Source organism: Strix uralensis, chromosome 3, assembly GCF_047716275.1.
Source record: "Strix uralensis isolate ZFMK-TIS-50842 chromosome 3, bStrUra1, whole genome shotgun sequence".
NCBI lineage: Eukaryota > Metazoa > Chordata > Aves > Strigiformes > Strigidae > Strix > Strix uralensis.
Genome location: NC_133974.1, coordinates 87,508,851 through 87,536,437, shown reverse-complemented (window position 1 = coordinate 87,536,437; position 27,587 = coordinate 87,508,851). Strand labels below are relative to the sequence as shown.

Here is a 27,587-nt window from a genome sequence, read left to right as displayed (position 1 = left end):
AAACTGTGTTGAATACTTACAGAAAAACAGTATCTGGTAGAAAAAAATCTATTGTCTTCAAGATGTTTAAGTCTAAGCTTTGTCTTAAACATTGTTTAAATAAGAAGCCATCAAGAATAAAATAAAACTGAAATTATGGTCTTTAAAATGCAGAAGAAAACTGTGATGCATTGGAGACCAATCGTAGTCTCAAACACTGTATCAGATTAACTGCTGTACAACACTTTCATCGATGTTTTGGCTTGAGTTCTATAGACCCACATAAGGGAAAAGAAGGGTTCATAATATTTGGTCTAAAACAAATCTTAGAGTGAATATAATTAAATATGTACAGCACAGCCTGTCAAGAAAGAGAATGATTATTGCATACATGCATACAATATTATCATATTTTCATATGTAGATCCTGTGGGTCATACAGTGCAAAAAAACTGTCCTTTAGCAGGACAGTAAGTTACATGTGTATATGGGTGATACAAAGACCAATCACTCCAAGCCTCCTCCCCCAGATCCACAGTTACCTTTGATCCTGGAGAGAGGATTTGAAGGAAAAGGTTTCCTTCTCATGGTACTTCATCCTCCTCAGTGTTCAGTATAAAAAAGAGAGGGATGTCACATGGGTGAAGGGGCTTGCTGCTGAGGGCAAGTCGCTAATGTGGTTATGAGGTAAGTGAAAAGTGAAAAGAAATCCATGAAGTGGTTGAGGCTCTAGTCTCTACATAAGCAGCAGCCAGAAGGACAAAATATCCGAGTACTTCATTTTGCAGAGAATAGGACTTATTTATAGGAGTGCTGGTCATTGAATTCTGCACAGCTGCTGGCCTGCTTCTATCTCAAGTATGGGAAATGAGCATCTCTGCTAGCATGATAATTCAACTGAAGGAAAGTATAGATTACAATTAGCTGCACTGTGAACAACTGAGAGTACTGCAGCTACCCTGCCATGGGCTTTCCCCAGAGAGGTGTACAGGCTACATGTTTGGACATGTGCCAATCTAACCCTTTGGTGAGGGTTAGATTGTAAAATTATATCAGCTGATTTATGTAAGTTAAGGATTTGGTACCTATTTGACACATGTGTATGAAATAAGATAATTTCCTCAAGTGTTGCTCAGTATATATCTGCAGTACTTTGGTTGTTTGCTACTCTGTGGTACCTTTTGCATTGCTATTCCTATGCTAACAATATTAAAACAATGCAATTTTAGCTGTTAATGTATAGCATGAGAAAAAATTCATAGTGGTGTAATAGTGTTAACTGGAGTTGTAACAGCAAAAGTTATGTCATTACAATTCCTCACCAAAATAAGGCTAATATAAAATCTGTTACTGAAGCTGTTAAATTGGAAGGTGAAGACAACATACTCAATTGTGCAATTGTGTGAATTTTGTGCTAGAATAGTTGTTCAGGTGCTTTGGAAATAGGACCAAATAGGACCCCCTGAGTATTGGACAGGATTCACAAATTTCTAGATATTTTAATAGAAAGAGAAAACCATGCACCTGCCAGCACTGAAAAGTTCAGAAGCTATCCCTGCAGAGAAATCTCTGTCTGCAATACAAAGACCTAACCTACAAAAAACAGACTAGCTACAATAATGTTCTCCATACACTTCATTTTTTAGTCTCCAAAGGGTGATGCATTCCCTCCTGACAGTAAAATTACTTGCAGTTTGTTTTAGAAAACCTTCTGTTGTGTAGAAATAACTAAAAGCAATGGAGATTGTGCTTCATTTGTGCAAATGCCCTTTTACAGCCAAAATTATACTTTTTCAGGTATTACTCTTGCCATTAGGAGGGCTGTAAAATCGTAGTTGTATCTGCTTTTTTAAATAATGTGGCCTTAGAAATAAAAAAATAAAAAATCATTCAGGATCATTCTTTGACCTAGTCAGGTGTAATTAGATTAGTTTTTGTGATAACAATTTAATTCAAAGGGGATGGATCTAAATATTAATTGCCTTACTGGGAGAGGAAATTTCTTATTAGTCTCAACAAAGCAAATCAGAAAATTCAGGGATAGTAGTACTTTCTGACCCATCCAGAACAGCTGCATTGCCTTTTCCTGGTAATTTAAACCTGGGACCAAAGAAGGAGCTGAATACCTGCTAACCATCCCCCTCTACCTGAGAGCAAATAGGTATGAGGGGCCTAAATAAGAAAAGCAAGGTGCACCTTAGAAAGCATATCTTCCTGGGGCCAGGGATTACTCACTGAGACTTTTAATCTGTGTTCATATAAGTGATAATATGTCCGTCCTGGTGAGGAATGCCTGACTCGCCCTCTCAGCTGTTAAACTTCTAAAATAGTCTTTCAGCGAAAGATATGTTGATTTCTTCTACAAGTTGCACATGCATGCTAAGTGCTTAATGTTCATGGTGAATAAAGTTTCCTAATATCTTCTGTCTTTAAACAAACTCCTAGGATGCCGGAGGCTAGTGATAATCACACTCCCATTTTTTGATGAGATTAATTTGTGATTTAAAGTAAATTAATTTTCAGAGATGAAATTTAGGTTCTGCTGTTGTTTTGTAATTTTTAAGATGGAAGGCATAAATAGCTGAGAAAAAGTGTGAAAATGGGCACAGTTTCTTGTGAAAACATGAGTCTGGTGAAGATAGCAGCAAAACTCATGGATTTTGGCAAGATGAAGATTTCACCTGTGATGTCTTCTGTTCTATCACTGGGAACACTTTCTTGACAAACACATTTAACGTCTCTGGCCTTGTTTCCCCATGCCTAAATTGGGGATAAAATATATATAGCAATCATTGTAAGGATCTTGGAATATCTTTGCTGCAAAATAGTGTAGAGCATGAAGTTCTGTGGAACCTTGTGTCTCAGGTGGAATTGCATTGCTTCCCGCATCTCTTTGAGTCAGTCCTGCTTGACCAGCTAGCTCTTGGCTCAGTCCTGAGCCGGCCTCTGGCTATACTGATGCTGTGGCTGAACATCACAGCTTTCCAGCCACTCTCCATGCCTTGCTGGCTCATCTACCATGCCTTGAGGGAAGGATTTTATTGGAAGCCAGATTTTAGAAATAAAAAAGAAGCAGGTTATCTCATCCAGCATTTGGCAGATTTTCATTGGCTATTACAGGTTCAAGGACTAATTCATTGTCTCTTCAGCTCAGGCTCAGAATATACAGGTTCTGTTTAGCTTTCAAAGAGGGTAAAATAATTTCAAATCCATGTGTCTTTCTGACTGCCCTATCAGTGCCCTTTTTTCTTTTTTAACTCCCTATTCAGACACACTTTCCCTCCTACTGCTTTCTGTGCTCATTCCCTTTCCAGGTTAGAAAAGAGGAGTCACAAAGCCAAAATCTTTATTGTTTTCAACTTTCTCAACCTCTTTTTTGATAATTCTGAACTAACTGTGGAGCACTACTTGCTGGCATCCTTCATCTATGGGCTTGACAGTGCTAGACTAGCAATCTTACCCTTTTCCTTTACCACAAGATCATTTGATTCAACTGCAGTGAATGTAAAACTGAATATCCGTGAATTCTGCCATCCATCATGCAAAGCATTTCAGATTTTGTAGAACTATTTTTTAGCAAAGACTTGTTTTCTGCTGTTTATAAAGATTCCCTGGTGCCTGTGAGAAGAATAACAGTAATATGCGAAGGAAGGTTTATGCATGATTTGAATATTCCTCCCCCATCCCAGTAATTAGATTTTAAAAGATTTCATGCAGTGGAGCAGCTTCAGAAACAACAATTCTTTTCTTATTACTATCAACAAGGGGTAGCTGAAAGATGCTTAATGATTTCTGTCCTCAGTAATACATAGTTTAATGCATAGAAATTAATCATGGTTTATAAAAGCTGATGGGCAACACTGATTTTTACAAGTGGATGTTTCATTAGCTCAGATATTATTATTGATCAATTTTATGGTAGGGCCAAAGCAGATCTATTTTTTTATCACAGGATTGCTCATGATGCATAGCAGCCACTGCTGCCAATTTGTTTAGTGTGGAATATGTGCTATATTAGAGGATTTTGTTTCATGTGACTTTATTAACAGGAGGATTATGGATTTCTGTGGTTATGTTTACCTAATAATATTAGCCTATAATGCAAGAGAACCAGTATGCATTTGTGTGTGCGAAACCAGTTTTCCGTCAATGGTATAAAGATCCATGTTAACAGCCTGTTTTATTCTGAATGCTTAAATGACTCTACGATAACATGCACTAGGTCAACCTTATTTCTTTAGCTGCTGACTGCTTATTCAAATTACAGATACAATTAAACAAAGTGCCTTGAAAGTGTACTGATAAAAACTGGCAGCATTATTTCTGCCTGGGCTGATAAACATTACTTGACTTTCCCCAAACTGTTCTACCACCCACCTTCCTTCCGAGTATAAGTGGGATGTCATGGCAAAATGACAAATGTTCCCTGTTTAATACTTGTTCATGATGAACTGCTTCACATTTCCTTCTGAGGAAAAGTAAAATTCTTATATATAATTCCTTCAGGTTTTCTACATTTCACAAAAAAACCCTTGATATTTCATAATCTTCTCTTTGAAAATGGTGGTGTTGAGGTACAACATGGTATACCACAGCCATAACTCTCCTGGGGAAAATATTCACTTATGTAGGGTTTCTAGATCATGAAACAAGACACATTGATTATATAACTGTGCTATAGAAATGTGTGATATTGCAAGGGATGTTGTAATTCTTCTACAGTGTACTCAGGATATGTGAGTTGTAACAAATAGTTAAACCAAGCTTTCTTTGAATAGTCCAGGTACAGAGAAGGTCATTAATGTGGGCAGAGCCTCCTTGCATTGCTGTGGGAGATTTAGATCAGATGAGAGCAGGAAGCTTTCTCCTTTGCAGAGATGTCCTATTCTCATTCCTGACCTCATTCTGTGAGACCAGGATTGATCTTATCGGACTCTTCTTACTTCCTAATCTTTCCTTATTGAACAAGGCAAATCTTCTTCCATCAGTCTTCGTGGAAAACCTCTCTAGCAAATTCTTCTAAGGGATTATTAAATATCTGGACTGTGAAATTGCGTAGAGACTTTTGAAACAGAAGCGGAAAGATGTAAACTCAGCACATATGTTATAGTAACATGTTATGTCATTAAACTCTTTGAGGTCTGTAACATCTAAGGGACAAAGTAACCTTCAGACTCCATTTGTAGGTAAATCAGATTCTTGGAGTCAGAGGTTCCAGGGATTTCTGTCTGGGACCTTGTGCAAGCTCGATGTTAACTTGCCTGATTGCAGAGGTTGGGACAATAAATCTCTGCACAGGCAGGAGCCCATGAGGTGCTGGGGCTGAGAAGGACTGCAGCTGGCAGCAGTAGGGATGCACTCAGAGCATGTCCCTGAAGAACGGAGACAGGCAGGGGGCTGCCTGATGCCCTTGTGGGCCAACCTGAACAAGGGACCTTGATACACATTTCCCCAAAATCTTATTACATCATTCTACTAACTGAATTGTACTATTGTGGGAGCCTTGTGATAAGGTTTCTCCCTGGGTCTTTTCTCAGCCAGGAGTGAGGTTGCTTGAGATTTACTTTGTACCTGGTTTTAGGAGAATTTTCCTTGTCTCTGCACCCACTAATGCCATTTCCTTTTTTGAAAGTGAATAATAGTTATCTGCTCTTTAAATACAACTTTACCAGCAGTTATAACTGCTTTTGAGTACATATCTTATGGTGATACCATAATTCTTTACTTGATGGTAAGACAGTAATGTAGGACTTTGCCTTGGTCAAAATAAACACCATCTACTGTTTATTTCTCATCTACTAGGGGCTTTACACTGTCAGTGACCTAATATATTTCTGAAAAATCCAAACTTTAATAACCTTTAGCTGTTAAGGATCCAGAAATGGATAGTATATTACCATTGTTCGATCTAGATATTAGATCTAGAAAGATTAGAATACAGAAAATTTCATCTTTTCCCCTTTTCTGAAAAAGGTAGATCTTCCCCTTGCTGTAGTCTTCTGAGGCTCCTCTGCCTTATGTGACTTTTTTTTTTTTTTTAGATAACTGCCCATGTTTCAAAGGTTACTTGAATGAATATTTTTTCCATGTATAACTTGCCCATCAGGTAACTTGCACGCGCTTAAACATCATGCAGATAATCCAATCCTTTTGATAACCCTTGCCAGTTAGATACTAGGTACTATAGAGTTGGAGAGAGAGGAGGAAAAGAAGTACCAGAGCAAAAATTTCATCCTAATATTTAAATGTGCAAATAACTCACAGTGCTGAGGAAGCAGGAGTCGTTCCTTAGCTTGGTGAGGCTTTTTTGTTTTCTACAAATAAACAGTTTACCCAAATCAAAACACAATAATTCCTTAAGTGTTCTGTGCTGAATTTCATCAGGCCTTTAACCTGAACTCTCTGACTTCATATAAATATTTCTCTCCCTTTTTTTTTTTTTTTTTTTTCCCTGTAATTTGCCCTGTAGTCTTATCTTCATGTCAAAGTTAATTTTGGGCATGTTCGCAGAGCTGATTGCAGGCAGACGAACTTTGCTCCCAGTTGGAGCCAGCTGGCCAGAGGCCAGCTCCGACCACGTTGCAGTGCTGGAGCTGATGAGCTGTACTTCCGAGCAGGTCCTGTTCAATGCATCTGAGCACTACGCAGGCAGGGTCACAGCTTGAGTTCAGAGGCAGCTTGTGCCTGTCCAGTTCAGAGCATCAGCAAGGAGAGCTCACACCTGTGTGTCATTCCCTGAGCAGAAAGACCTTTATCTGAACACAGTCTTCCTCCTTCTGGAGACTCAAACTAGCAAGGCATTTAATAGTCTTCTGTACTTATCTGTACTAACTGTTATTTGAACCCCTTTCTCATATTGTAATGTTTGCCTTTTGGGTTTCTTTTGGGCTTACCTTATAACACATTATTGAAACCTTTTATTATGATGTATTGTGTGCTTTGCTAATTAAAACTCATGCTCTGTTTTAACTTTTCTTTTATCTCCAGAGGCATGATGGCGCAGGGAGGCTTAGACTCATCCTTAGTAACATATGCATTAATTTTTGCTTTTTCCATGATCTCTTTTTAATTTTTAGCTGACTGGAGATTGCCAGTGTGGTTACACTGGCCTGTCACTGCACTTTCTAAAGGTACTTGGATATTTAGTAAGGTCTCTTTCAGTAGCTGCCATCTCCCATCTCTTTGTCCCTCAGTTTACTTTCCTGAGAGACCTCCTGTGCCTGCTTTCTGAGCCTGCTGGCCCTCATGCTGCTGTGCTCATCTTTGCAGAATACCAGTCTCATCCTGCAGTTGTTTTCCTTCCAAGTACCAGACACCAGCAAAGTCTTGCTCAGGTATTCTCCAATGGAACAAAATCTATTTTATCTGTTCCCTTGAAAGTTTTGTTCAACTTTGGAAAGGAAAAAGTGTCCTCGGTGCATTTTCACACTTCTGGGCATTGGTCTGAACTGAGACCCTCTGTTAGAAGCAGGTCCTGCCATTGGGACACACCTTTTTGTCCTTCAGAAAAGCCTTGGCCACCTCTGCCTCCTAGTGAGCTAAAGTGACATTTCACAGCATTGAAGATCCTACCCCCTTTTCCATAGTCTGTTTAGTGCCCACTCTCCACCACTGCTGTGCAAGATCCAATAAAAGTTTAATGTGTTATTTTAACTAAATGCTGAGAACAGTAATATCAGATTTATCCTTCATTGATATAATTCTTCAAGAGCCTCTCAGAACTATTTCTTGCTCTGTTCTTGCTGGCTGAGGGTAGCTTTTCATTTATGTATGAAACAACAGGGTCCTTCTCTTACATCATAAACATATGGTCATGCATATATAGTATTTCCTCATAGCCTGATGTGAAAAGAATGCCAGAAGCAATTTTGAGATTTGCTCAAAATCAGAAGACAAAATTTCTTTTTTAATCTCAGCCAGGATGGGAGTATATGTAATTTGTCAAGAAAAAGCCTAAGTATGTATGAGGAGTTTTAATATGGAATTTGCAGCAAGTATACCCACAATTGGAAGAATCGCTCTCTCTACTTCTGAAAGGGGTCTTCCCCTGCACCATTCTCCAGCTATCGTCCCCCATAACTGCTACTCCTCCCTAAATAAAATCTGACCCCCAGCCAGTTTCGGCTCAGTGTCTGCTTGAGCATATATGGTTTCAAAAAGTAACCCTCACTGCATCTATTTTCCAGGAGCTCAGCTTGAACCTGTAAACAGAGGTTAAAATTACTGTTAGCAAGAAAATGGTAAAATGGTGTAGTTGTGCTTTTCTTCTTGGGCCTCTCCCAAGATACAGTCCATGCCTCTAAGGAGGGACTATTCTCCCTTCCCGAATTTGGAAACTGTATATTTAAATGGTGGTTATGCTTTATATGATTGACATTATTGAGTTACTTTTATAGCTTCTTGCTTCTCCAGGATTTGCTGAGTGCTGACATTCATTGTTTAGAGGTTCCTCTTCTTCTTTCCATTTGTCCTTATACTGGTCACTTTGATTTCAGTGGCACTGTGAAGGAATAGTTGAAAGGATAATGACTTACTGCAGCTCCATTACAGAGCACAGAACAGTCTCCAAGAAACACATCTCAGCCTTTGAAGTTAGCTTGTGATAGTTTCTTTTTATCCTTTAACTCATTGGTGTTGCTTGATAAATATCAAGTTCTAAATTGCTCCTATTAAAGCTGATTGGTCATTTTTACAACAGAGAGATTTGTCACAATATATATTTAACCTGACAATCGGTGTGAATGTGTCACCCTTCAACGCTGTTGGTTTCCAGATTAACATTAAAACAATTTTTGAGGGAAGTGGGCAGCAGGAGAGGTTTCCATTTTTTGCAGCTCGGAGATCTTTGAGAAAAACCAATAATAAACAGAGAGTAAAGCAGAAGTTTTTCCTAAGGAAGCACCTGTGTTTTGAAATACCACTCAGACCAGTCCACATATTTAATGAGATTAATTCAACTGCTCAAATAATATATAATTCTCTGTATGTGTGTATATATATATGAATGTGTTATGTACAAAATACTATAATCCTTTACATTTTAACAAAAAGTTACCATTTAAAAAATTAAGTTATTTGTATGAAAAATGCCTACATGGTCTTATATTCATTTGGTAGAAGTGAATTATTTTAACAATACGTTTAGCACAGTTTTAATAAGCATAGTATTGAACTAGTTATTGATACTTTTATTGGCTTTCCATTAAAAAAATCACATTTTAAATCACAATTGGTAAACACGTAGAAAAAAGATAGACTTCAAAAAATAAAAAGAACTTTGATAACTTTGTGAAAACAGGTTGTATTTAGTGGCATTTTTAAACAAATAACTCCTAGGAAAGAGTATTGAATATTAATATATACTAATGAAAACTTTCCAAAATCAAGAACTGAATGTACCCCAAAGTGTCTTCTGTCTTTTCACCTTCTAAAACTGATTCTTCAGGACATGTGAGAGGTATGTTGCTAGGGAAGATGAAAAAGACAACCTCACTACCTAACCTTGTGGGTTTTGTTCCCTTAACTTTAAGAATAAAAAGAACACTTTGTTCTTTTTCAATGCCATTCTGACACTAGTGCAATAAACAAGCATACAAATGTAATTTTCTGTTTTGATGCCTATTTCAAAATTGTCAAGTTAACAATATAATAGCTCTACCAAAAATGTAAATTGAGTCTGAAAAACAATATCAATTCAAGGGCTGTATAATGCTTGCGTTGTCTAACTTGAGTTCCCTGCTTTTTTTTTTTTTTTTTTTGTCTATAGACACCCTATTTTTGGCCATCAAATTGTTGGGAGCCGGAAAACACAGACTATGGTCAGTGTAGAAATCTTTCCTATTTCTTTCCGGAATTATGTATTGTATGATTGAACACATCGTTACAGTCTGTCTTGTTTAATCATCCCACTGTTAAAAACATAATTATATGTCATATAATTCCTGTGCAAGAATTGCTGATATTGAAATGAATGTGTTGTTACCTTTTTCAAAGTTTGATAAAAGTTTATTAAAGTCAGATTTGAAGTTGATCTGAGGAAGAAAAAAAATCCTCAAAATTCATCAAAACCTACCTTGCCATTTACATCTTCCGTTTTCTCCAAAAAGTGTAATTATTTACAGTGAACAAAGTCTCAGTGAAGCAGAGGACCCTTTATTGATGGTTGTGCAATAGATTCAGACCCAAAGATGTGCCTAGTTTAGATCTCTTATTTCTGATATACACCTTTGGAAAAGTATTTATTATGGAAACTAATATAGTTATAATATGAACTATATTGGAAAATACCTTGTTTATTTGCCTGTTTCTTGGGTTTTTATTAAAAATTACATATTGTAAGTACTGAGGTGTACTTAGGAAAATCTGAAGATAAGAAGTAGTAAAGTATTACAAAAACCTCATAAAATTTATAATCAAAATTAGGTGCCTCTGTATACTAAATAGTGTCCTAATTTTTAAAGAAAATGGATTATCTATGAGCAGTCTCCTGTTTATTCTCATCCAGACTGTAAGTACTCAGCACATCTGAAGACCATGTCACTTATTTAGGTAACTAAGCATGTACATGATAGCTTACCGTTTTAACAACTCAGACTTTGCAAGTCACTATTTACAGCTTTTCGGAAATTTAGATGTGTGTTCACTTGTAATATGGATTCAATCTCAGTTCTTGGGAGCTGAAGACCACAGGGATGGATGGTTCCAATAGACGCTTCCTTCCTTTGCAGCAGACACAGTTTAGTTTCAAATACATTGCTAAATAAAACAATTTCAAGCTGAGATGCTCAGCACACCTGAGTGCCTTCAAGGTAGACTTTGAAAATGGTAAAGGAGAAAAATGTCCATCTTTCTTTAAAATACTGAGATTTGAAAATGTTCAGCAAAAATTTATCAAAAGCTACAGAAGAGGAGTAATTCATACCACACCTGAGTGATTAGCCACTCCATATGAGGAAATTAGTTGCTGAAGGAGAAGTGCTTGATTTACCACTTACTACAATGTTTTTCCCTTTTCGTGAAAGTGTTATTTGCTTTTCTCAGAGGGGCGCTTCAGTATAGTCTCCTAATATGTTAAAGATCAGAAAGTAATTTACTATGGTTTTAAGCGACACTGAGTTGTTCAGCTGTAATGTGTATTACATTACCAGGGGGATTTTAATAAATAAATATATACTTAACAGGTCTGAACTTGAGATCAGGCTGAGAAAGTCTCCATTTACATCCTTTAATCTAAATTAGGAGACACTAACTTTCTAGTAGCAGCTGACCACTGGATTGGGCAATGAATTACATACCTTAGTCAGTAAATAGAAATCTTATATAATCTGTCCAGTTTTTGCATGCCAGAAATACAAAATTAAACTTGGGATCGCTTTCTTCATCAGGCAGGAAGGTGCCTTTATTTAACAGTAAATGTGCTTGTTTGAGAGCTTTTGAGATTATAAAACCTGTGAAATATGTTCCGGTTAGTGAATTTAAGCTCTTCTGTTGCACAGGGGTGAAGGAAGGGAAAGCCCCAACACTGCCATCTCATTGCTCCTTCCGAGTCATGAGCAGAAGGTGCAAGCCTCCAAGAAACCCATGGGCAGCTCCCCCATGCAACAGGGTCAGAGCATTGCACTAGATCTAGCTAAGGTGGCTGTGTGTTGCCAGAATTGACTAATGCTAGAGCATTCACAGGAAAATAAATTTTTAAGACAACTTTTCAATAGTGTTCTTACTAGGTTAGCATCTTCCCAGTCCCAGAAATTAGTATTTGCCTTGTGGCCTGAGGATTTTTTTCCGATACCTTTCCATGAATATAAAGAGAGGGCAGATAAGGGGAGAACTGAATACAGGTGCTTTCAGAAAGGATTACATAACTGTTGTAAACAATGGTCATCAGAGGAATATGGAAGAATCAAACAAATAATATTCAAGAATCCAAAATAAATCTAAAATAGGATTGAAACAATTTGAGGATATTAAAGGATAAATTCCACCTCAAATGCACTCCAAAGAGGTTCTGCAGATTTTCACAGCAATTCTCTTACTTCCTAGAAAATACAATAAATAGAATTTATGTTATTACAGATATGCGGATGCATTTCGTACTTGTCATGTATTATGGTGCTGTGCAGTGCTTCCCTCTTCATGAACTTGTCCTGAACAAGCTTGAAACTGGACCTCCTAAAAGTAATGACTGTGCCAGGCATTAGGAGTCTCTCAAGGCCAGCAAGAATCAGGCTTTCTCTGTAATCTTCCTTTATCAAAGTTATTAACAAAGCAAACCGCTTTCTTCATCATTGACCTAATTTTACAAGTCTTTGAAAACACACTAAAATTTTAATTTAAAAATTACTCCCAACCATTTACTATTCCTCACCCATAGCTGGGCTACTGTTCAGAATGTAGCATAGTGCCAGGAAAATAATTAATCTTAAACTAGGAATTAAATGAGATTGACATACTGCATGTGTTCATTTATTACCAGAGCTAGCTCAGGAACAAATAATCTTTACATCTTTTTATAATATGTGAATATCTTCTCTAAAATATAATTTCTTGTTCCATGTGAGCTTGTGATATCAAATATTTTCATTTAAAAAGATTTATCTGAAGAAAATGTGGAGAAAAGAGACATCAAAACAAAATCTTCCAAAATGTCAAGAAATTGCAGACCTATTGTCGTAATAAAGCTATAGTGCAGTGCTATGTCTTGGTGGCAAAAAGAGGGCTTGGATTAATTTATTGTATGTCAGAGTGGAATCATGTAGCCTTTGGATTTGATTGCAACTATCAAAATATTGACCATCTGATCATTCTGAGGTTACTAAGAAATTGTTAATTTTCACAAAGGGCTGAAAATCTCCCTCACTTTTTCTTGAAAATCATGCTATAAGGGATCTCAAGAGAGATGCCCCAAATTAAAAATAATTTCTAAAAAGGCAGTTTCTTAGGTTTCATCTCCACCCATGCAGAACATGTTGTTCTGTGTAGAATCCCATTGCTTTCAATGGGATTTTATTAATGAAAAGAAGTGTGCACATTAATACTACTACTACTACTAATAATAATAATTTTTAAGGCCAGTGCAGTTCAAATCTCGTTGCATTTCCTGTGAGTTAAGTCGTGTTCCTGAATTATGATTTAGTTTTCTGACAAATAGAATTGGATCTCAGTTCAGAAAACTGACTCCGGAAATGAATGCAGCTAATGGATGAGCATGCAACCTACCTGTAATCATCTTCTCTTTTCTTACAGATGTAACTGATAGAATTTTTTTCTGGCAGATTAAAAACAGTTCATGTCATTAAGAATTAATTAAATATGGAGACTTGTTAAGTCCATTGCATCTCAGAAAGAGCAAATATAATGGCACATATGAAATTGTTATTTCACATGCATTTGGCCTCAGTTCTCATGGAACTCGTCAGGTTGTCTTGGAAGTTTAATGACTCATAGCTGTTGCAAATTTGAAGAATTCAGTTCCTTACTGTTCTCTTTTTTGAGATAAGAAATACAAAAGGTTAGGGAAAAATTCCATTCACAACAAAATAGCAATTATTTTTGTGTTTGAAGAGCTCAAGACTAACCCTAAGCAAACAAATGAACATAGTCATGACAATATTTGCAGTTTGTAAGAATTTCAGATATATAAGATATGAAGAAAAATTAATAATTTTTAGTCATTTTCTGTAGTGCACTTTTGTTGATGGTTAGACTCAAAAGTGTCTGTGACACACAAACATTTTCTTACAGTTAAATGCATATTAAAAATGTTCAAAGGAGAGACAGAATAACATTTTGAAAGTGCCACAGTTACTTAAGGAGGTTTGGACTTATACTAGAAGACAATAGTTAACTGCATCTATATAGTTGCAAGAGGATGCTGTTTCAGCCTTGTAATTTTATGTGTGTGCATTTCTCCCAAATGAGTTAAAAATGAAGGAGGATTGCAGAATCTTGGTAGGTTATGGAGAACACAGTAAATAACTGATAATGCAACATGAGTGTAAGAGCACATGACTGTGTATGTCTGTAAATGATGCTAGATGAGATTATTTTTCTGTATACTTGAAGCAAATTCTTAAATTCTGCTGCTGTGAAAAAGGACAAGTTTTGAAAATGTACATATTTTCAGTAGCCTTCCAGGTAAAGTCATGTGCTGTAAATGCAATCTTCTAGGAAATCAGAGCAGTTACAGAAAAAATAAAATCCTTAATTAGTTGCTCCCTTTAAAAGTGTAAGCTCTCTGTCTGGATAAATGCTGCCTGTAAACTTCTGTGGCAGTTCTATAAATATTCATGATTCTGTTATCCAGTCTGAGTTACAGTGAAATAAGGAAATAATCTACTTTTCCTATGTGAAAGTTGTTGTCTCATAGCTGATGTTCTTGAGCATTTTTATGAAAATAAAAGTCTGTCCTTTTTCTTGATAATCAGCTAACAAGTCAGTTCATACAGAGTTTTCTTCCTAATGATACCTTCTTATCACTTAAGAGTAAAGTGATGGAGACCTCTCTCTGTTCGGCCTCTGCTGCTCCATTCTGAACATGAGCTATCATACCTGGCTCATCTGTCTTTCCTCTGCCAAACTTGCAGTCATGCTAGAGTACATAGTACACAAAAAGTAATTGCAATCCTGTATCATGTTTTTCCCATGTTGAACATTTTCATATAATTTTCTCTTTAGAGTTTGTTGCCTACTTATTTTATATGCTTAGCTTCAGATCCATCTATGAAAGTTTGAATAGTTAAGGAATTTTCTCTCATTCATCTTGCTGTACCCTTTTCCTTGGAGTAACTGGCTAGAAGGAGAACTGTACAGAAGGTGCATTATATACTTTCTTTGCCCAAATGCTCAGGCAGGATTCCCTTGGCAACAGCGTATTAGTAAGTGATTTGTGTATGAGAAATATTAAGCCCGTACCTGAACTCTGCTGGAAAACTGCATGTTCTCAGCATCTCTGGAAATCAATCCATAAATAAAAGTCAGTAGATTGGGGCAAAACTGGTAGCAGAGTAGCATTTTCTTTGAGATGAATTGTTAGATATGAATAAAAAATTAGTTGTTAAAATATGTGCCATGAGAATGAGGAGAAATTTACTAATATAGTGTAGTTCCTATATATCTCTGCAGTTCTAGAACCTTGAATCTTGATGCCCAGTTTCCATTTTTTCAACAGCTAGTGTTACAGCACATCAGCAATGACTCCTGCAAGCAATCCTCTTAGTCCTTAATAGAGATCCCTGCTTTAAGGACCTGTCTCAAAGTGTCTCAGAATTTGCTGGGTTTCTAGGTGTAGTAAGAAACAGGCACTTTCCACAAGACTCAAGTAATGTACTAAATTGTTACTAGGACTGTGTTGTGGTTCCTTAACTGAGTGACTTTGCTTTGACAAGCATATAATATATATAAAATATATTGACTAAGATCTTGGTGGCAGGACTAACTGAGGAGTACAGTCTATCAAGGAGAATAGTCCCTCAAGAAAATGTGGCTGGGGCCAGTTAATATGGGCAGAAACAAATTCCATGAGCTTTAGGAAAGAGACTTGCATTAGCAGAAAGATGGAAGGGGTGATCTACAAGATCTTTTTCCACTCTGAATTCACATCCCTATGTATTTCTCTGCAGAGCTACATAATTCACTCATTAGGAGCTATCTCTGTCATATAAATGATGAAAAGAAAGTCCCACTTCAACAAGCATGTCCTGAATTTTGTTCTGATCCATGCTAATTCTGCCATTGACAAACCACCACAGTGAGGGCTCTGTAAGCAGGAGACATTTCCTGAAAATGCTTTCCAGTCAGCTCACCACTTCAGAATTTTGTAGTTACCTGAATTACCCTTTCCATGAATGTGTAACTTATTTCCATAATATGTGAAATATGGAAAATGTGTTTGGCCAATGCATTTTTACGTACATGTATGAAAAGGTAACTGACCCAAGTACATGTTTTCTGCAGCATTATTTTAAAAGCATTACTTTAAAAACATTGTTAATCTGCATGTAGGTCCCCTAAAAATAGAGACAAAATTTCTTATCAGAATAAATTCTGAGATTTATAAACATAACTCATAATTTTCAGAATTGCTTTCAAATTACGGTGTTGAGTAAACTAAACACGTTTGTCTGTTTCATTATCAATGTGGAAATTATAGCTTTCAGGCCATGAAGGGAGCAGTGACAACAAATGCTTTTTTCTGTGGTCATGCACTGTCTTGCCACTGATAGCCCTTTTCCAGGTGGGTGCTGAGTAATTGCCTACTTTGTCAGGTAGCGGCCACCTTCTGATGCCATCCCTGTAGCTGATTTTTGCAGTTTAGAAGAAAATGCTCTCCATCTTCTGACATCCTCAGCCTTTTCTTGCACTGCACATGCCCTCGGTGCTTTCTATGTGAAATCAGTGTATTTGGATTTGTTGCACCTCCTCTTCTTAGAAGCTATTTAGCAAGTGCATTTGAGTCCTCCTTAAATCTGAGAGCCGTAAGAGGAGGTATAAAGCCTTTTTTTTTGGTGCCAAAGCAGAGTGTTAAGTTCTTGAATGCAAATTGAAAGCATTATGATAACATCAAGAAGTATGAAATAATTCAACAGATGAAATTTTAAATTAGATTTGACAACAAGATATTCTTTATCTCATCCTACAGTTTACATAGCTTGGGTGACCTCTCTTCCATACTTCTTTTTGTCATCCTGCAGGACTTTCCTAGGCCGACATCATCTGGGGACTTTTATGTGTTTAAGATGAATTTGCTTTTTTCTAATTCTTGAGCTCTCTAGTAGTTTGAAATTTGGTTTCTTTCTTGCCCTTGGTTTATGTAAGAAAGTCCTCTAGCCATCTATATCTATAATCAAATTGCATTCCTTAAATATTATAGAAATAGTGTGAACAAAGAGTAAAAAGTAAAGAAAGGGAGGAATGTTTCAGAAGTCATGTTTCTGACCATTTGGCAATTTAGTGCATGTAAGCTATCATGGTATTCATTCTAACTTAATGTTATTAGCATTTACTAAAGGGTTTAGTTCTTTTATAGATACATGAGGCTGATTGGTGACCCATTTGTCCACCTAAAAGTTATTTTTTTTTAAGACTAAGTGAAACTCAATAGCTGTTACAAAGAGCAAAAATTATTTTTTTTTTTTTTACTGAATAAAAGCAGAAGTGACCTAAAGATGGTATAAATAGCCCTAGAAATCCCCATGTTTAAATAAGATAGCTGATTTCATTTTCTCTGTCTTGAGTCACATTCTGTGCCAATTGTCCTGTAATTCTCCATCTGACTCAGGCACTTGCATATGGAGGGAAAACTTCTGTCTGCCCAGAGGGCACTTTGAAATCCTTAGACCTTGCAGTACCTTCTATTTTCTTTGCTCTTTAAATACTGACTAGGCATGTACATGCTGACTCTGAAACCAGAATTTTGACTCACACAGAGTATAAATTTAATCTGGCCTCAGTGGAGATAATGAGTGTTCACTGGAAGTTACGCCTACCATCTGGGGCTGAATCAAGCTCTAACACCACTAGCACTGGGACAATTATGTAAAGAGTTTACATTTGTGTACATGGTGGTGGATGTGTAGTTGGCATTATCTGTGGTCTTCAGAGATCCAGTTGTACGTCCACTGAATTTAGCTGAGGCTTTTTCTCTGCTGTGGTGAGATGGAAGATTTAGTCCTTGTTTAGCAACAAACTTAAATTCCCCATTTAACTTTTGGGTGAAAGCTCTATTCTTTTTCAGTAAGTATGTGTAATATAACATGTACTCAGTCCAGTTTCTTGATTCTAGAATGAAACCTGTCATTATCACAATGATCTTAAGAAAAAAAATCTATATAGGTTTCTTAGGAGCTTTCAAGTACAAGTGAACAGTCAAGAATAGGAAACAAAGTTAGCTAACCATGAAAATGGGTTATTTTGGGTGTAATAGTTTAAAAACTTGCAAGAGGGAAAACCCAGACACCCTCTTCATGCAACTCTCACTAGAACACTTTGCAATCTCACTTTAAGCTCTCACATTGCCCACGTTTTGTGAATGCCTGAACAGAATTTTCAAGAGTGAGTAGTCTGTATTTACTGCACAGCTATCAAAGTGTGTTTTAGTACTGGTTTGTGGTTCAAATGCCCATTTAGAAACATCACTGACCATCTTTCATTATGAAATGTTGTGCATTAATATTGCTTTTAAAATTATTGGCAAATTTGTTTTCTCATGATAATCAGTCACTTCTAAAGCACAAGCTACAATATCTAATATATAAATCACTTTAGTGGAGGCAATTATGTTGATTGCAAAATCCATCAGAATACACTGGCTCTAAAAATAAAAGTGTTTGTGACAGTCCATATTTAGCAAATTGAGGTTATTAATCAGACCCTGTTCCTTGCATATCGTTCATCCATATATTCAGCATTTTTCAGCATCCTTGTCAGGGAGCAGCAAGAGCAGGTAACTCTTCAGGGGAAGGTAAACGAGGGCTGAGGGTGGGAACAGTGCAGGTGGGAGCAATGTCCTCATTGACAAAGTCTTAAGTGACCAGGAAGGTCCAAGGTCAAGCCAGAAAGCCAGGGCAGAGCTGGTAATTTACAGGGCTGGTTAGAGGTGTATCAAGCTGGGGCCACGGGAAGTAGCTGGGCTTAAGCACACCTCCTGAGTGCAGGGGGCCTCAGTGGAGACTCTGGGTGGGCTGCTCAGGGCAATTACAGCTCCTTGGTGTACTGAGGGCCCTGACCGGGACCTTTATGGGGTAGATAAATAGAGAACTATATAGTGAAAAGGAAGAGCCTTTACTTAGAGACCCTTCCTGCAGATTGTACTTCTATATGAAGCTGTATAAACACTGACAGCTCATCATAGGATTAGAAAAGCAGACACTGTCATTCTCCGAAATGCTGAAGGCTCATGACTGCTTTGAGAGGCAAACTGACTGACATCCTTCCCAGAGGTCAGGCTACTGGACACATGCAATTACTTCACACACGTTTTGGTGCAGAAAAGGAGTGGTACCTGCAAAAGTTGGGAGTATCTGCACTTCAGATCTCATTACTCTAAAAGTCAGAAGAACAAAACCTCTTTTCTCTGTGTCTTCAAATGTTCTGGCTGAAAACGAAAGTGATTTTCACATTCTTTTTGCTTTCCAATGTGCTAGTGAATTTTGTTACAGGCAAGCCAAAGAATTTAATGAGAGTGTGAACTGGTGAACTCAAATTCCCGAGCTGCTGCCAGCTTCTTGTGTGACTACAGTTAGCTCTTAAATAGATCCTCAAACATGCACTTCTATTATAAAGATGCAATTGTTAGCACGTAGCAATGGCAGTAAATTGAGTCAAAGAGTAGGAATGTCCTTCAGGACTATTTTCTTCTACACTAGTGGATACGTGGTATTCCCCAAATAACTAAATCTTTCTTGGACATATTCTGCCTTATCCACACTGACACGTAGAAACATTTCTGACATAAAGAATCCAAGCCACGGGTATTACAACCTTTAGGCTCCTGAAGGGGAGGGGATCTAGATATTCCAGAGGAAAAAGTCTGACGGATAAACATGATTTTTTTGAGTCTTGGCTAAGCTATGCTCATAATGAAAAACAAACGTTTTTATATAAACTGTTAGCTATGGAGTTAGAGCAAAAGGGTCATTAAAAGAACCCTGCAGGGAGAATACTGCAGTACAGTCACACAGTGAAGACAAGAGTTTTCTTAGACACAATATTAGATTAATAGTGTGGCAAGCTAATTCCTCTCTCCTGCTCTCAGTGACCTGGTGGTTGTTTTGCCAGTGTTGAGAACTCTGTGATCTGAAGATACATTTCTGTTAAAACCTGTCCTGACAGAAGGATGGACAGTCAGCCACCTCTGCAGCAATGATTTTTGTCAGAGATAGGAGATGCTAATCCCCAAATATGCCCACAGTGGGACTCAAGGAAGTGCTAAGCTAACTAAAAGTGCCTATACAGGGACCATGAGAATGTAGTTTACAAGGGCTTAATTAAGTGCAGAAAACAGGGAGTTTGTTTTGTTTCTGTTCAGGTGGTATTAGACCGGTTGGACTAGATAAAATTTGGCCTCTGGAATTAACAAAACTGTCTACATATTCCTATTAAATATGTATTTTATTTCTAATATTTTCAGGGGTTTTAGGGATTATTTTTTTTTCTTGTTCAATGAAATAACTGATTTTGAAGGAAAAGAGAGGAAAATGCTGCATTGGAAAAGGAGCCAAATGACAAAGGCCATCTCTCTCCCCAGTATTCTCTGATCACTGTACTGATTTTGGATGCAACCTAAGTAAAAAGGGTCCAGAATTTATCCCCTCGTCTTTTTGTGGCATTTCAGCATGCATGCCAAATGCATGGAAACTGAGGCTATATAAACTATTTGTCTGCTATACTTGCTGTGTGATGTGGATTTGTGTCTGTATCTGTAGATTTTGTAGACACATAAATTGCTTTGGAACCAGAAGAGATGTGGGACTTCAGGGAATAGAACTCTTATGGGAGTGGAAAGTGAAAAAGTATGAAAGAAAATAGACCAGATAATGTGCACAAATTGGGGGGGGGGGGGGGGGAGAGACAAAAACTGCATTAAAGTACAACTTCATTTCACATCAAGTAACACCTGTAACTGCAGCTGTAATTATTAGAAGTGCTCATCATAATTTCCAGTGAAATAGCATCCACTGGAGTGGGTTTGAGTGCATTTGCAGGTGACTTGTCAGAAATAAATGTTTCCATGGAGTTGTAAAATATAATTGGATTGACTACCTTAAAAATCAAAGCTATATAAGATAAGCACTTCCTTCTTCCTAGTGACTGCAAGAGCTAGGTTCCTATGTGAAGTTATTTCTCTTTGCTCCTGTAGTGGAAAAGCTGGCAGTCAGGAAGCAGGAAGATTCCTAACCATAACCTGTAACTATGGGATCGTTTTGCTGATTGTAGAGACCATAGATAAAGGTTTTCTCACCTACACTGATCAAAAGATTCCTCAATCTCACACATGAGCAGGTGCTCTGAAGTTATGAAGTGGGTAAATACTGCACAATAAGGAATTGTGCTACACTCATTGTCTTTCTGGTGGGGGAAGCTGTACAATATTCAGAGTTGATGTGGAGTATTTGTTGCTAAATAAAGTCTATTGGAAATGTACTTCATTCAAGGGTAATGGAGTGCATAAAGAATTCAGGATCAAGCAGTGTGATGCAAACCACTGTGCTGTTTATGCAGTCTTAAGTCTCATTTTCATCCCTGCATCCTTTCAATATTTAGCTGTCAGTATTTCATTTTATTGTTAAGATTCTGCTCTGAATGACGTGGAGGCAGAACCGCTCTGCTGAAGGATTTTTGATCTATAAAAAAAATTAAATAATATTTTTCTCATTATGTCTAATACAAGATACATTTTTTTCATTTTTTGGTCTCACATTATTTTCTGTTTTAAATATTGGTTATAGGAGACTAATCTGTATGAGACTTGAATTTTATCTGGAAGTAATTTTTAGCTGAAATCTTCTTAGACTGAAATTTTGTGATTTCTAAATATAAAGTAAAATAACACTGGGTATACATGTTCTTAAAAACCTATTTGACTAATATAGCAGCAGCTCCTGATAAAACTCTTATACATTATGAGTTATATACACATAGTTTAAAAAATGTTTTTGCCATTTTTTTTTAATGTGCTAGTTCCCTGGCCATTAAACAACCTCACCCCAAGTATCTCATGCATTTTGTATATGATGTCTGTTGCATAAAGCAGATTTTATAATTATTTAATGAATCTCTGTATCTGACCCATCATTTTAATTACAATACTGGTAGCATTGATCCCATATTTAAAGCTTTTTGGATTAGAGGAAGAAATCAAAACAAAAAAAGCTAGCAGTAAAATAGAGATGAAGGGTCTAGATTTCTGCTCTGCTGTGTTTGTGAGATAGTAGCAAATTCTGTATTATTTTATTCTATTCTAGCTGTTTACCTCTGCAAGCGGACAATGCAAAACAAAGCAAGGCTAGAGCTAGCAGACTATGAAGCTGTAAGTACCTGGGGAAAAGTAAATTTCTCTGCTGGGCCTAATGAGCATGTGAAATAATGTTAAGCATGAGAACTATAGGCATTATGTGTGAAAATTTATTAGTAATCCACTTTTGCCAGCATGAGGGTCTGTCAGTGCTCAGCAGTCATAAATGCTGTTTGAGAGACTGTAGTGAAGGCTACCTGGGCAAAATTTGAGATTTTGGTCCATCTCTAATTTTACTCTGCTCAGATCACCATGCCAGGATGAGAAATAACTGTTCTAAATCCCAGATACACCACAAGTGTTTGAAAGTAATTGTACTCTACACTGTGTAAGGTTTGAATGAAGGATCTCTGGCAACATTTTCAAGAGCACTTGGTAGCTGTAGAAAAAAATCTCATTCTTTAAAGTGGTGCTGGTGCTTGAGCCCTTGTTCCATCGGTTAGATGAGAGGCAAAAGGATCAGACCAGAGGCACTTCCCACTCCCTGAAAGTTGTGCTGTGCCCCAGGCAAGGTAAAATAATTGGGGCCAGGAAGAGCCAGAGAACGAGGGAGTTTGATTAGCTGATGAGGATGGCACTCGCTAAGGAGAGAGATGTCTTGAATTCCATCTCTATCCCCCCAAAAAGTTCCTGAATTTTTCATGAAAATGTCAACATAAAATTCATGAACAGCCCTGGCTCTGTGCTGAAAGCTGTCCAGCTGTGCTACTGTGACATGATATCAGGATAGTCAGCCAGGATCTCAACATGCCAAATACACCAGCCGCAGCACCATGCTGACACACTTTATTGCTTCTTCTGGCACAAGCTTGCTTTTCAGTGTACTGCACTGTGGGGTATGCATAATTTTATACTTACATGGAGTAGAAAATTCACCCCCAGTATACAATCCACAAGAGCCTTTACTGGTATTGACAAGATCTCTAGAAAGTCTCCTCTTCACTCTGCAGTCTTTATTTTTAGTAAGTATGTTGTAGAGATACATTTGCAATGCACAGAAATACAGTTAAAGCAACACTTTTTGTTAGGAAGTTTAGAGACTATTTTTCATTTAGTCTCAGTAAAAGCAATGCACAAAGGTAACTGGGGTCTTTTGGGGGAAGAGAAGAACGTTGGCTTTCTTCATGTTAACAGACTGCATACTGCTGCCTTTTAAGCTGGGGGAGATTGGAAAAGCTCTGTTACAGACAGTGAAGCTGTTCCAGCATCACTGGAAGAAAGAATTTTGCTAAGATTTTACAAATCTTCTTCCTGTTATTATTAGTAGGCTGTAGGATATATACATTTCCTGTACAGTAGTGAAGAACTATAGTCTCTTATTTTTTTAAAATGGGGATAACTGTGGAGGTCTTGGAAGATTCCTATACTACTAAAATATTGATAGCTTCTTATTACTGTATTTTAAATAAATTGATAGGCAGTCAACATTTCTCAATGCAAACTGTTTGCAGAGATGACTGATGGGAATTGTCATGTGGATCATCCAGTTTGGAAAGTACTGCTCTTATCTTTCAGTGTTAGGTACTTTCAAAACAAGAATGTTTCTTTGTATTATTACAAAATTACTCAGACAGCATCCAGTATATAAAAAGGCTTCAGAAATTCCATGTTCTGCTGAAGATTGCATCCACGCTTGTCATCACAGTTTCAAAACAGAAATAGTCGGGGCATTCAAAAGTAGGTAAATCTAGTATTCCGTCCTGTTGGTGTCAAGCAAAGACTTTATATCAGATAAGTAAGGTACATTTACACTGGCACAGATATCGTGAATTGTATTACATCTGGGGGGGGAGGGACGACAACGAGGGAAGGGGGCAAAGATAAGCTAAAAGCTATTAAATAGTAAGTAACTTACAACCTAACCCACTAAACTTGTGATGTGTTTTCAGGAGAGTTTGGCCAGACTACAGAGAGCATTTGCTCGGAAATGGGAGTTTATTTTTATGCAAGCCGAAGCACAAGCAAAGTAAGTTCCTTTGAACACAAGGAGTTTTGGTTTTCCATGCTTTTTGAAGGGAGAAGGGGAGGAAAAAAGTGATTAGACACTTCTTATGTTTAAAATTACTGTCATTAACACTGTTTCTTTTAAATATCCTATAACATCAATAGAGTTGACAAGAAGAGAGACAAGATAGAGAGGAAGATTCTTGACAGCCAGGAGCGAGCATTCTGGGATGTGCACCGGCCGGTGGTGAGTGCCGGTGGGGCCGCTATGCCTGTGAGCGGGGCCACTGATAAATGTTAGCCTCTGTGGAGCACTGGGGTAGCCTGGGAGCAAGTAAAAGGGCTGTAGTGCATGCGGTTGGGGCCTGCCTTGCTTTTTTGCAGGATCTATAGTTTATATCATTCTGATATTGAAGACTGCTGATGTGTACACATTCAGTTTGGGGTTTTCAGTGAATAGATTTGTTGTGTCAGTTCTTGAATCAGAAGATACCTGTCTTTGACTATTACCAACTCAAAGGTTTCCCAAGTATGAGTCACACAGCCAAAATTATCCACATAGCTAAAAGTACTTTTAAATAAATCTGACTTTTTTTTTAATCTGCTTTTTTGCTTGCTGAGCCTTTCAACTTCACTCTGGTCACATTTCCAAACTATTTTTAATGTACATAAAGGTTAGATATCGTTGGCTTTGAGCTGTGGGATTGATACACTGTCTAAACAAGATTCATCTGAGTTCCTTGTCAAAGTCCTTCTAAAACAAAATTTAAAAAAAAAAAAAAAAAGAATGGTTCTTATATAATCTACCTTTGAGAGCTAAAACTTTGAGAAAGAAAGTTAAATGTCATAAGAGTTCCAATTAAACTGTTAGAACTCAATAATCACACTTTTTTGCTTTACTACAGAATTAGATCTGTTTCCCTTTTCTGCAGTTAAGCATTCATTTTCTGTGTAGAGTTTCATATCATTATCAATGAAACCAAATATGGACTATATCTTTCACTGTGACCCTGGGAAAAGATACTTAACTAAAACTAATTGTTCTGGGGAAGTAAAATTAGGTGATGATACCTGTAAAAGAGGTGAATACAGTGAGAAAGTTTCAAATGAAAAATAATGAACTTTGACATGGTCATCTTACATTTGTGACTGTGGAATTGATAGAGTGGTAGAAGAAATGGATTTTTAGGTAGGATTTAGAAAATCAGGTAGAGAAAATAATTTGAAGTGAAAGGTTCAAACCACAGCCATTAGATGCAAGAAGACTGGGACATTATTGTCCAGTCACTGGCGTAAAATAAGGAAGGAGGACAGAAAACAATCTACCATCTGATGTTGATGGCAGCCACATATAGAATAGACACAGAAAGTTTCTATGGACCTGAGATCTTTGAAGGTGCAGACAGCTTTTGTATTAGCTGCAGAAATGGATCTAAGGTTTGAATCTGGGAATGAGATGCTATTTCCAGGTTTGGAAGAGAAGATGAATTGTTGAAGTTTTCAGTTAAGATATGGGCAGACAATAAGGAGAGAATTAAAGGGACCGGGACAAGAGGAAATTGAATCTGATTAAGAGCTTTGGCTGAACTGTGGATAAATCTGCCTGGTCCAGCAGATGTTTTTAATCTGGCTTTAGACATACCCAGGAAATACCAGAGGCAAAGGACTGTCTTACAGTCAGCAGTGTAGACTCCTGACTTTAGGAGATATAAATAGAAGAATGGAGAGGTTCATACTGTGGTTAACCAGCTCCTCTCACTAGTTCATTAAATACTCATTTTGAAAACATAGTTATGAATTTAATGTCACAGTAAAAGCTGGAAGCTTATATTAAAAAGAAGAAAAAATAAAAGAGGAAAAGACTGAAAAGAGGAAGGTGATGCTAGAGTTAATTACAATTTCTACTGGCTTTTCAAGCCCCCCCAAAGCACAACAAAAACTCACAGAAATGTTGCTGCAAATCTGGAAAGGTAATTTTGGAAATTTAGGTAATGTTTGGATAAGAATCTGGAGTTAATGCTTATTTTTATTTTCAGTTTTTCATCTTTTAATAAAAATTCAGAGGCTAGTGGCAGTGACAATATTGTTCAATATCCACCCCACTTCTTTTTTTTTTTTTTTTTACTGAAAATGAGTTTTGAGAACCAAATATTTCATTATTTGCCTTTTTTGTTTAGGTGAGTAAATAAGTATTTTTCAGGGTTTTTTTGCAGGTGTCCTGGTCCCTAGTTGCTTTATTTTTTACCTATCTGGCTACAGAATCTTTGCATGTAGAATATAATGTATGAATGTTACCTCCGCATTTTATTTCAATAAAGAGATACTTTAAGGTGATGAAAGGGATAGAAGAGAGAAGCAAGCCATTAGTCCAAAAGGACAGTACCACAGTGCACTACAGGAATGGGAGACATGAAAAAAGAACAGCTATATGACAGTGAAGTCAGGAGAGTGTAGCTGCAGAAAGAGCATGATTTGGGTATCAGAAATGTCACTGTGATGGATAAGTTTAAACTAAAGGAAATGAACGAAGGTTTGATGTGTAAAGAGCATTTGCCTCAAAAAGCACCTTTATTTTATAGGTCCCAAGTCAAAGTCAATCCTGCAGGTGGTTACAGAGACCCTAAAAGATTGGTTTCAGATTGGAGACGGACAAATGCTTGAAGGTTATCGTGGCTACTACTTTTGATCATCTGCCTAGTGGGCTAGTGCCCACAACTTTTTCCTAGATTTTCAGACTGAGATGATGCTTGGAGATGAACCAGAGAAAGTGGATTTGGAGAGCAGTTTTTTCAATTTGTCACCTGTTCCTCAATTTTATTTTGAGAGTCAGTTTTGATACCTCATGATATCTGATATCATTGATATCTGATTGGTTTTGATTCCAATATTTATTTTTCACTATATATGTTTTGGGGGGTTTTTTGGTGTGTATTTTAGTGTAATGTGGAGTGTACTCTCCGTCATTTCTGTAAATTCCAGTTGCTGCTTTATGTAGAAAGATCTTAGCTTGCAGTTAGGAAGAGCATGAGAGCTTCAACTGTCAGTACTGCAGCCTGCAGAGATATTCCTGAACAATTTTTAATCTTACTAGTTCAGATACCAATCATAGTAAAACCATGGAAATGTGTGTCAGGGAGAGCTCTATAAACTCCCTTGAGACCCTGAGGAGCAGACCTAGGATAAAGTCCATGCTATTATTTCTAAGGTATAGCCAGTACCTAACATAGGTCTGAGATTAATATTATTCACATATAGGGACACATTTCTCTTTTTGATGGCAGAGTAAATGTATCTTTAAAGCCTTGCTTTTCTTTCCACTTGCCTAGAAAGTGTATAATTTTCATAATATTGAAACCACTATTGATAACAGACTATGGAATGGAGTGAAAATTGGTTAGGAAAATTAGGGCATTAGTCAAAAAGCAGTAACAAATCAAGCTAAAATGATGAAGTCAAAAGAAGGCAAAAGAAATTAAGAAGCTGCTCTTGTTTGAAAAGAAATGTCATGTTCCTGATTAAAGTTTTCATAAAAGAAGTCACAGCTTTCCTGAGTTATTATCTCTGTTTAAAACCCATAATCTTACAGTTGTTAAAAAGGGACAAGCAGGTACTAAAACAATAAATCCCCTGAAACATTCTCAAACCCACATCAAAT

General features: G+C 37.1%; 1 protein-coding gene across 5 annotated transcripts in view; it reads left to right on the top strand.

Annotated features, from left to right (window-relative positions):
- Nucleotides 1-27,587, top strand: part of RGS7 (regulator of G protein signaling 7) — a 248,123-nt gene that overhangs the window by 179,810 nt on the left and 40,726 nt on the right. For all 5 annotated transcript variants that reach the window (XM_074863227.1, XM_074863228.1, XM_074863229.1 and 2 more), the window contains exons 6-9: nt 9,746-9,797; nt 21,939-22,003; nt 23,878-23,954; nt 24,098-24,179. In XM_074863227.1, coding sequence (XP_074719328.1) covers nt 9,746-9,797; nt 21,939-22,003; nt 23,878-23,954; nt 24,098-24,179 — 276 coding nt within the window. The remainder of the gene's footprint in view (nt 1-9,745; nt 9,798-21,938; nt 22,004-23,877; nt 23,955-24,097; nt 24,180-27,587) is intronic.